This window comes from Artibeus jamaicensis, unplaced genomic scaffold (assembly GCF_021234435.1).
Source record: "Artibeus jamaicensis isolate MK-2021 breed Jamaican fruit bat unplaced genomic scaffold, CSHL_Jam_final contig_384, whole genome shotgun sequence".
Taxonomy (NCBI): Eukaryota; Metazoa; Chordata; class Mammalia; order Chiroptera; family Phyllostomidae; genus Artibeus; species Artibeus jamaicensis.
The window spans coordinates 13434740-13446840 of NW_026521810.1; the positions used below are offsets into that span (position 1 = coordinate 13434740).

Here is a 12101-nt window from a genome sequence, read left to right on the forward strand (position 1 = left end):
ACATAGTACATTTGTTTTCTTACATGAAAAAATAATGTTCACTAAACTGCCTGTTTTATAGACTAAGGTTTTCTATCAAAAAGACTGTCATTCAATTTATAATACAAATCAGAAGCCAAATATTCTCTAGAGTGGTTTCAGAGATACAAGAATGACCAAGAAGAGTAGGACTGTATCATCATAAGTGTCATATGCAATTCAAAAAATTAAAGCTACTTAAAGATATTTAAGATGTAGATAAGGTAATTATCTATATGTGCATTCGTTGATTTGGAAGGAGGGTAAAAATGGAATTAATGTCAATGAATTACTATCTTGCATTAGACAAATGTTATACATTGTTAAGGGATAGAAGATATTTTATCTTTTTAGGATATGTAATTCTCAAACCATTTCAGTTAAAGCAATATTGATATTGATGGAATCTTATCTTGTTAAGGAGGTGAATCAAGAGTTGTGGTCTATGATTCTGAGCCACCCAGATAGTTTCCAGAGTCATCACTAACCTTGACTTTTTGACATAATATGTTGTCTTTGCTTTATTATTTATTTACTTACTTACTTATTGCCATCCATTTACAAATCTGTAACAAACAAAATGTATCAACAGATAGTTGTTTGGACTACAAAAAAGAAAATGTATCCAGGTGGTAGATTTTTCTCAACTTTTACTGAGGTAAATTTTCATAGCATAAAATTCCACAGGGTGGGTTTTCAAAAATATAACTCAAAAATTTCAAAAATTTCAAAAGTTAGAGGGAGAGTAATATCACAAATATTATAGTAAGAATCAGTCTATTTCCTAAAGGACTGGAGTTGTGACCCTACTGGGTAAATCTAAACAGGTAATTTAATTTTAGATAATTCTTCTGTATTTACTCTTATAAAATGGGGTCATTGTTGGACTGAATATCTTCTTAAATCTTGCTATTTTTGTTTCTTCTCTGTTAAATACTCCTATTCATGTTCTTTAGTAAAGAGATGAACGAATACAAGACAATATGGGACTTGCTGTTTTGTAGGTGAGCTTTTGTGCACAGTACTCTGTAAAGTGCCTGCGTGCATCAGGCATTGTGCTGGGTGTTTAGGTTAATAAATAGGCACAGCATGGCACCTCTCATCACAGAGCCTGCACTCAAGTCAGGGACCGAGGCTGTAGAGTGATCTGTTTCCTTCTCTTTTTGCTTATCTGCATCTAACCATTCTTAAGACCTAGTTTTGTTTCCAAACCTTTCATGAAATTTTCACCAGTTCAAACTTAACAATGATATTTCCCTTTTTGAACTTTTTCTTAACATTATTTAGAAATAGAATATATATAGTTTTATACTTCTTTTGTTTTCTTAATAAGATTTTAAATTCTTGGTGATCAGGAATTATTTTCCTATTATCTTTTAGATCTTTGTTTTATAAGTGGCTTTTTATTATTATTTTTAATTATTTTATCATTGTTCAGTTACAGTTTACATTTCCCCCCACCACTCCGCCCCACCCCAGCCAAACCCACCTCCCTCCCTTGCTTCTACCTTCCCCCTTGGTTTTGTCCATGTGTCCCTTACAGTAGTTCCTGAAAACCCTTCTCCCCTCATTTACTCCCCCTTCACCTCTGATTATTGTTAGATTGTTCTTAATTTCAATGTCTCTGGTTATATTTTGTTTGCTTTTTTCTTTTGTTGATTATGTTCTAGTTAAAGGTGAGATCATACGGTATTTGTCCCTCACTGCCTAGCTTATTTCACTTAGCATAATGCTCTAATGCTGAAGTATTTAACTGATTCCCTTGATTTTTCAAGCTACATTTTTCTTTTTTAAAAAAAACATAGAGATATAAGGCACACTACAAAAAGAGAGCTTGCTTTTCCTCGTGGACAAGCTGCCAGATACTGGTACTGCCTTTGATTTTGTAGAGGTTCTTTGGTTTGGGGGAGAGGGAATCTTAAGCACTAAAGAAATTTATCGGGGGAGGAGAGATTGTTCTCACAACAGTGAGGATGAGCAAGCTATCCTACCTAGCGGCCTGGCTGTTTACTTACAGTTTACTCTCTTATAGATACTGCAAGAGAAGAGGTTGGGTGCGATCCACACTCATTATGTCTGTTCCACAAACGAGTACTTCTAAAGGGAAAGTCATGCTCAAAGAATACAGTGGACGCAAGATTGAAGTAGAGCACATTTTTAAGTGGATAACTACTCATGCAGCTTCTCGGATCAAAACAATTTATAATGCTGAACATTTAAAAGAAGAATGGAACAAAAGTGATCAATATTGGGTAAAAATATACCTGTTTGCAAACCTTGACCAACCCCCAGCTTTCTTCTCTGCATTGAGTATAAAGTTTACTGGAAGAGTTGAGTTTATTTTTGTTAATGTGGAAAATTGGGACAACAGGAGTTACATGACAGATATCGGTGTGTATAACATGCCGTCATACATACTTAGAACTCCTGAAGGGATTTACAGATATGGGAATCACACAGGTGAATTTATCTCTCTTCAGGCCATGGATTCATTTTTGCGCTCATTACAACCTGAAGTAAACGATTTGTTTGTTTTGAGCTTGGTTCTAGTTAATCTTATGGCTTGGATGGACTTATTTATCACACAAGGAGCTACCATAAAGCGATTTGTGGTTCTCATAAGCACTTTAGGGACATATAATTCTCTATTAATTATTTCCTGGCTACCGGTGTTGGGCTTTTTACAGCTCCCTTACTTAGATAGCTTTTATGAATATAGCTTAAAATTGCTGAGATATTCTAATACAACTACACTGGCTTCCTGGGTAAGGGCAGACTGGGTGTTTTATTCTTCACACCCGGCCCTGTTTCTCAGTACGTACCTTGGACATGGTTTACTAATCGATTACTTTCAGAAGAAGAGACGGCGCAGCACCACCGAGGAAGTCAATGCCAGTAATTTGGAGTGGTTATCAAGTCTGTGGGACTGGTACACCAGCTACCTCTTCCACCCGATTGCTTCTTTTCAGAACTTCCCTGTAGAATCGGATTGGGATGAAGAACCTGACTTATACTTGGAACGATTAGCTTTCCCTGACCTTTGGCTTCACCCTTTGATACCAACTGATTATATTAAAAACTTGCCAGTGTGGCAATTTAAGTGTCTGGGAATCCAGTCTGAAGAGGAGATGTCAGAGGGTTCTCATGATACTGAAAATGACTCAGACATCGAGAGCACAGACACTTTTAGCGGTGAGAAGGAAGTGTTTGAAGATAAACAGAGCAGAGTTCACAATTCCCTAAGAAGAGCGAGTCACTGTGGTGCTGAGGCTTGTTCATGTGCCAATAAAGACTGTCAGACCAGCCTGTATGAAAGGAAGGGGAGGTCATATGGGTCATCCAACACTAATGAAGATATGGAACCTAATTGGTTAACTTGGCCTGCTGATATGCTGCACTGTACTGAATGTGTTGTTTGTCTAGAGAATTTTGAAAATGGATGTTTGCTCATGGGGTTGCCTTGTGGTCATGTGTTCCATCAGAATTGCATTGTAATGTGGTTGGCTGGTGGCCGACATTGTTGCCCTGTTTGCCGGTGGCCTTCTTACAAAAAAAAGCAGCCATATGCACAGCGTCAGCCCTTGTCAAATGATGTCCCATCTTAACCATGTGCAATTTGTCCTTTATAAGCTTTGAGTATCTTACAGCTTGCCTTTTTAATGTTAGTCACAATGTTTTTGTGGTTTGAAGTTTATTTTAATGTTAGTGCAGTGACAGGAAATACACATTATGCTAATGTTGATGAAATTACTTGGTTGTGTGTCAATTGAATGCATACTTAATTGTAAAGATTTTTATTTACAACATTGGCAATTCAGAAGTTAATGTTTTGTTTTGTTTGTTTGTTTGTTTGTTTTGTAAGCACAAAAGAAGTATGGTAGGAATTTATCCTAGCAAGACTTTATAAAGTAGGATCAAATTCTAATGGAATTGAGGCAATTTCTTATCCTTAATGTTTCCCTTTTTATAATCTCTGTCCAGCATCTCTTGGTTAAATAATGTATGCTCTGAGACATGAAATTAAAACAGATCTATGAAATAAATTATTTTAAAACCAGAAGATTACAGCTTTTCTAGTGTTAAATTGTTTTTGATAAGGTGTCTGAATTCTGTAGGCATTTTATTGATTTATTAGTTTCACAGATAAGTCAAACATGATTCATGACTCATGTGGGAAAAAAAAAGACAAAAATTATGTTGCTAACACTGGCCAGGGGTGATGTTAGTCTATCTTTTAGGTTTGTTAGCTTTAACGGGAAGGAATTTAATGGTGGGCTTTTTCTTTTAAGTATTAAATCACTTGCGAGTATTTAGCACATTCATCTAAATACAACCAGCTATAGCAATTAGCCACCTATAGGTTACTTTATATCTTTTTCCTGACTTTTTATTTTGAAAAAGTTCAAAACTACAGAGACATAGGGAATACAGTATAATGAACACTCACTTCTATATCTAATTCACCAGGCATTTACATTGTCATAATTGCTTTCTCTCTTCTGTGCATATTGATCATCTTTCTTTTTTCTGGTTTTCTTTTTCCTAATCCCTTTGAAAATAGTAATAAATTTTAGTAGTCAGATGCTTTACTGCTAAATATATCACTATGTAGCTCCCAAGGATAAAGGCTTTGGTTTTTTTGACACAACCATACCATTATCATTCCCCCAAATTTTAACTGATTTAATATTTAATATATAATCTGTGTTCCTCAATTGCTTCCAAATAATTTTGTTGTATTTTTATGTGTTTGTTTTGTTTTCATGAACTCAGGCAGGGTTTATGCATTGAGTGTAGTCTTCTTCCATTTATTCTTTAGAGCAGTTCTCAGCCTTTTTAAAAATTTATTTTTCATTTCATTTTATTTTTTTTATGTCTTAACTAATACTAACATTTTTAGTATTAGTTACTAAAGGGTATGGACTAGTTGGCTTATAGACTGTTCCACATTCTGGATTTGTTTGAATGTTTCTTCATGATTAGATAAAAATTAAAGATTTTACCTAGATAAAATGCACTCCCCATCTGCTCGACATCAAGAGACATAGGTCACTTTATAATTAAAAATGAACTTGTGTGAATATCCTGTTTCTCAATGACCTTTGATCCAATGGTTTTAATATCCACTGGTGTTTATTAACCCGAATCAGTTATTAAGCATTTGTAACATGGAGTTTTCTAATTTCATCCTACATTTATTAGCTACATATTTGTGTATGTGAAGAAGAGCTTTCCATTTCCCACTTTTCTCTCTCACACTTTAATATCACTATGGACTTACAGATTCTTTTTATATCCAATGTGCCAAAATTCATCATTTTTTTGACACTCAAATCATTCCAGATTTGGTGAGAGCCCCCCTAAGCCAGCTTTTACGCCCTATTGGCATGTCCCTTTCAATCTCCAAGAACTTCCTTGTTTTTCATTGTAAAATATTTCAGGCTCACTTAGAAGTTTCCCTGGCCCAGCCCTGTAATGAAATCATTTCTTCGAAATGTTCAAGTTTCATGGTGGACTTCCATTGTCTGCTCCCCAAAACAGTTAGAAAAATTATTACGGATTTCTGCTGGGTCACTACCAGAAATATTTCTTTTCTTCATGATGCATTCAGCCTCATTTTGATACATTAATGGAAATAGTGAGGACTAGCAGTTACTTTGTATTAATATTTGGGAGCTTTTAAAAAAATTTTAAAGGCAAACACTTCTCATTGTACTCCAATTTTCCTTTTGAAAAAAGAGTCATCGTTATTGTAAATGTTAGTGTTGCCCCGAGTTCCACCTTTGGCCCACTGCTCTTTTCTGTCATGCATTCAGTGGATGTCCCAAATCCGCATGTCCAGGCAGATGGAGGTCCGTCCCCAGGTCTTCACTGTTATTTACAGCTGTCTGCTGAACAGCTCCTCCTGGATGTTTTTAAGTACTTAGTAAGTGTAAAACAGCTTTTCATTCTCTCTCTGCACGCCCAGTCCTCTCATGGTCCTAATTTCACTTAGTGGGTCATATACATAGAATATTGTTCATTATGAAATATATACAAAATATAGACATTTTAAAAGACAATTAAAATCTCTCCATCGCTGGGCACACCGAACTTTGGAGACTACTAGCTTACAAGATAAACCAGTCTCCCTAATAGTGGCTTTCAAGGCCCTTCATCATCTGTTCATGACCCATATCTTAGACTTACTGGGACACTCTGTACTGCTTGTCACTCCAGGGCTATGCTTTAGTTTTTCTCAGCTTGGTGCTTGGCTACATCCCCTCTGCCTGGTATTTTCACCCCTTCCTCTATACCAGAGATACCTTGTCCTTTCCTGGTGTGTGCGCACCCTTCTTAGGTCCCAGGGATACCTTGGACATGCTTGTCATGCTCGGCTGCATTGCATTAAAACTGCATGCATCTTTTTATTGGGTGACACTCCCTTAGGATAGGAACTGGGCTTTATTCATATGAATATCCACAGTTACGACATAAAGTAGAGATAATACCTTTTGGATGTTAGACATGCAATAAAAATGTTACATGAGGTCACAGAGAAAATAATTGCCAAAGGTTCAGTTCTCCAGGGATGTGTGACTCATCCCTTAATTATTAAGCATAGCAAATAATGCTTTTATCAGATTTTCCTGGAGGTGGCGAATTGGAAATACCCAAAGTTGATAGACTCTAAACTTTAACTGTGTTTAAAAAGAGAGCTTGAATTCTAATTAAAGAATCCTATTAGATTTAATGAACTACACATTCCAAGGTGTGGGCTTTGACGTTACTGAACTCCATGGTGAACTATAATAGTAGGACACAATTGTTCTGCTCAAAAGTTTCTCTACTGTCTAATTATTTCTTGTGTAAGTCTTTTGTTTCTTTAAGGATGATAAGCTCCAGGATGTCAGGAGTAATGCTATAATCTACTGTAACATCCTTAATATGTTAGAGTAGATTTTCACTGGTGGCTTACATTTTTAAAGTCTATTTTAATTTTTCCCTTACCAAACTTTTTACCACCCACCTAGTAAAGTAGGTAAATATGTAATGTAGAAAAGATAAAACAAGAGATTATATTTTTAGTACCCATTTGTACTGATAAAGATACCAATAATTTTGGTCTGCTCCAAGACAAAAATTTTAATTTTTTCCCCTGTAGTCGCATACTTCTTTTCATCTCTTCTTTAGATTATTTGAGAGCCTGGAATATTAGTCATGTAATCTTCCTCCTTGCTCCTGCATTTTTCCTCTTGGCTGTTTTATTATTCCCTAAAACTCTACCTAAGAAACAAAGGTGGAGAGAGGTGGACTGTTGGGTTGTTTTGCTATTGGCTCTGATGAAAATTTTGGAGTAAAAAAACAGAAATTTAGTTGTTTAATTAAAATTATATTTTTAATCTGTGCTTGAACCATTCTTGTTCTTTATAGCTGATAATTTAAGTATATTGATTTACGATCAATTTAGTTAAGTTACTAATTTTTTAAATACTATTTTCTTACCAGTTTTGATTGTTTCATATATAGTAGGTCATTTTTCTCCCTAATAACCCTATGTAACTGGTAGAACGGAAGGAATTTCAACTTAATGTAGAATCAGAACTCAGGACAACCAAGATAGATAAATATGTGACTAGGACACAGCTTTCAAGTTTGAATGTCTTCAGGGCTCAGGGAAACTGAGGAAGGAGTGGTGGGAGCAACCATGTGTATGCTCCATCTAAAAAAGAATGCAGATAGCATTTTAGAAGATTGTATCAGCAAACCACAGTTGGTGGGAGCCTCTTTGTAGACTCTGGATAATATTCTGTCTTCTTCAAGGCTCTTTCTACCATATTTTTACTTAGAAGTGTGTTTTTGGAAAAGGCAACTATAGGAAGCTGCCTTGTGTCAAAATTATGTTGCCCTTTATGCTGGTACTAAATTGCATACTTGTTTATTGTCAAATTCTTGTAGTTCATGTGCATGATGGAATAATAGACTCTTTACATTAAACAACTGGTGCTTGAATATTCTTATTTACATCTGTTTTAAAATGCACTCAGTGTTGGCACAGAGGACATCTAACTGAATTTATAATGTACTTAATAATGAAGAGTAACAGTAAGCTTAAAAAGAAGAAAGACAGATGTCAAAGTTTAAGCACTAGTGTTTTTTTGTCTGTTGTTTATTTACTTTTTTCAAGCTTTATTGAGATGTAATTGAAATATGGCATTGTGTAGGTTGAAGGTTTACAATGTGTTGATTTGATACATTCATATATTACAATATGCTTGCCGCTGTAGCCTTAGCTAACACCTCCACCGCATCGCATAATTAACATTTCTTTTTTTGTGCCAAGTACATTTAAGATCTACTCTCTTAGCAAATTTCAAATATAACTATAATGACAATGCTCTGCATTACCTCCCCCCAATTTATAAATCTTTTAACTGGGAGCTTGTACCCTTTGACCAACTCCCCATTTCTCCCTTTGGATCTCACACAGAAGCGATACACAGTTTTGTCTTTCACTATCTGACTTATTTTACTTAGCATAATACTCTTAAGGTCCATGCATGTTGTCACAAGTGGCAAGATTTCCTTCTTTCTCACAGTGAATCATAGTCGTGTGTGTGTGTGTGTGTGTGTGTGTGTGTGTGTGTAGAGAAAGAGAGAGATAATATCTTTTTTATCCATTCCTCAGTTGGTGGTCACCTAATATTTTCCTGTAAGCACCTTCTGAATGAATGAAGAGCAATGCAGATGCTTAGAGAATATTTATTCTTACTCTCCATAGAATTTGAATTTGGTGATCTAGCTTCCTAGTCTATAGAAGAAAAGCTCCACGTAGAGACTATGGAGTAGGGGTGGAGCCTGCTAAAAGCAGGCCAGGCAAAGAAGTTATTACAATAGTTTGATTCTAAGGGGTAGAAGGTATTAAGGGGAGAAAAAAGACCAAAACAAAAAACAGTAAGTAGTTCACGGCCATGGAGTACAATGGCAAATAATTTTCTGGGAGGGTATCACTCTCTCGCCAACAATGACTCTGTTGTCACACAAAAAAAAAAACATTTTACCAGTATTATTTGCACAAGAAGTCAGGAAAAGTCATTTATTCATTCATTAGTGTTAACTTTAATAAAATATTTTAATAACATGAAAAGTTTCTGTTTCTTGGAAAACTTATTTAGGGGCATGGAGTGGGAAAGACAGAAATCTTGTTCTTTGTCTCCCTTTTATAAGTTAACCTTACAAAAGGTTAATGCTTATTAGCCTTACTTCTTTTGCCATAAACCATGCCATCAGCTACATAATGACTTTTATAGACAGTGTATCTAGTCAGTGTCAGGACTGTTAGTAAAATCTGTGTTCATTTAATTTGGTTAATGTACTTTGAGACCACTGTCTGCTGGTTGATAAAACAGAATCTTGTGACCTGTTTCAGAAGGGTGACTCATTTGGAGTTTTGTGAAGTCCTTTCACAGAAACAAAGTAGGGTTTTAGACACAGCAAAAGTGAAATTAGAACTCTGATATTTTCAGGCTGCTTCAAAATTACCACTCTAATATTTTCAGGGCTGCTTCTGTTTTTGTTGTTTGAATGTTCTCCATTTAGTTTTACTTAATCCCTGAGCCAAGTGGCTAAACAACAGGTTTCTGGAACAGAATACCTCAAGCTGACTCTTGGTTTTGTTGCCAGAGGCTTGTATAGGAGACACCATCTCCTAAATGCCAAACACAGCAATAGCTCTTAAAACAGTACTGTTCAAATTGTTAGTGTTGGACGTGGTGAACTGTGACCAATTTTGATGTATATTGCTTTACTCTGCTTTAAATCACTTCATTCTGTTTGATAAGAGAAAATGTGCAGTTTTTTACAGTTTTCCTATTAAAATAATAGGAAATCTAAGTGTCAGAAGCAAAAACTGTCTTCTCCAATCTTCCACCTTAGATTGTTGATGACCCTGTTAACGACTGAATTGGCACACTCATCACCTAACAAAAAGCATGCTACATTTGCAAAAGTCTATAAACAGCCCACCTGCCAGGATCCACAGAAAAGCATGTAGTTAACTGGCAACGTAACAATAGCAGGTGCTGGAAGCCAAGATTTGGACACTTAGTTGGACACTTCCCCTGTCACCACCTTTGGGAAAGAGAACAAATCAGGAGTTTATCTGTTGAGAAAGCTAGTCCTAATGTAACCTACTTGATTTGAAATGTAAATAAATATTTACATTCATTCACCAAACAGATACATATTTAACCAGGATTTTTACTTAGAAACCTGTGAACTATAAAGTATTAAAAACCATCCTCATGAGTTGAGGTCCAAACTCATTCCATTCCCCTGAGTATCTCCAAAGCAGGGAACAGAGACGTGAGAGCAGTTTTCTTCTGTGTTAGCCAAGCATATTCTCTGCTGTGACCTAATGAAGGCAGATTTACACAGACTCTGCTATCTTTTCTTGGCTATGGAAAGGATGAGAGGTAATAGGACCAAAGCAAAAGACAGTTTATAGCATAAAGTGCACAAGATAGGATTATACAGAAATTGGGTAAACAACCCCTTACATTTTCAAAGTTTTCTAGGGCTAAAAAAGATCGCAATAATTTAATTAAAAAGACTGCAAGTAATTTAGTTACATTCCTTTAAGGAAAAATGTAACTAACTGACTCATTTGGGAAAAATATGTATTTTATTTAGAATCTGCTAATCAGAAACCTAGAGTTCAAATAGCTTAGCGTTTTTAGTCAAGAAGAATGTGGTGTTAACTATGTTACTTATTTATCTGGGAATTATTCCATTGTCTGAATGCATAACTAGAGTTTTCTGAAATACTATCCCTATAGGGCAAGCTAAACGTGGGAAGTGGAAAAGGCTTTTGATGCCTCGTAACATGTACTACTCAGTTAAAAAGGAGAGGAGTACTGGCTTGTGCAGCGCAGTTGGTTGGAGTGTAGTTCTGTAACCAAAAGTTTGTAGGTTTGATTACCTTGTCGGGGCACAAACCAAGGTTGCTGGTTTGATCCACGGTCTGGGTGTGTACAGAAAGCAACCAATCAATGATTCTTGCATCGATGTTTCTTTCTCTTCCTTCCCCTCTCTAAAGGCAATGCAAAAATATGTCCAACCTATATTTCTCAGCCCACACTGTAGTTAGATGTGAACAATGCAATTCTTGACAATGCAGTATAAGCAAAAGTGGTGCCTGCCACTTCCGGATTTTGACTTAAAACATTGGTTAGCTCTGGCTGGTGTGGCTCAGTGGATTGAGTGCCAGCCTGTGAACTGAGAAGTTGCCAGTTTGATTCCCAATCAGTGCACATGCCTGGGTTGCAGGCCAGGTCCCCAGTTGGGGGTGTGCAACTGGAGGCCGATCTATGTATCTCTCACACACTGATGTTTCTCTCCCTTTCTACCTCCCTTCTCCTCTCTCTAAAGATAAATAAACTAAAGAAAAAATATTCCTTATGTGTATTATTACTCTTTTTGTGTATTATCACTCTCTCTTCTCTACTTCCAAACCTGCAAGACATGGTGATAACTGATGCAACCTTCAAAGTTACATATGACCAATACACAGAGCTACCTCACCAGTTTGGGTCCCTGCATTACCTGGTAGAGCAGACTATGGAGATTACTAGACTATTCCAAAAATAAAAACAAACTTCTATTTAAGTCACTGTATTTTTGGGTCTCTCCGTTAAAGCAGATTATTCTTTAACTATTACAGCATTTCAGTCATATCATATCCAAGTTTTACTATTATCCATCCACCTAAATAACCTGCATCTATAGTTCCAGTATGAGTAAAGACTCACGCAGTTACCTACTCATCTATACTCAACTCCTACACCCAATTTTCCTAGGTGCAGTTCATTTGACTTCCTAAAAACAATTCAGGATTTCTACTTCTGGCATGACTGGGTAACTGGTACTATATCAGCTGTCTTATAAATCACTGTAAAAATAAACAAAAACATGTGGGGAAATTGTTTTCGGGCAGTGGACAACAGGCTGTAGAAGACTGATCCCTAAAAGAAGAGAAATTAACAGGATTAGCCCCACGATTACCCAGCACTCTGCACAGGACAATCTCCTGTGTGTGGCACAGA

General features: G+C 36.2%; 1 protein-coding gene across 2 annotated transcripts in view; it reads left to right on the forward strand.

Moving 5' to 3' along the window:
• LOC119059877 (charged multivesicular body protein 3) overlaps nt 1–12101 on the forward strand; it is a 100649-nt gene that overhangs the window by 17535 nt on the left and 71013 nt on the right. The window contains exon 4 of one of the 2 annotated variants that reach the window (XM_037159729.2): nt 2051–4083. The exons of the other annotated variant lie outside the window; for it this stretch is intronic. Coding sequence (XP_037015624.2) covers nt 2051–3623 — 1573 coding nt within the window. The 3' untranslated portion in view covers nt 3624–4083. Of the gene's footprint in view, nt 1–2050; nt 4084–12101 lie in introns of those variants that run through there. 2 annotated transcript variants of the gene reach the window in all.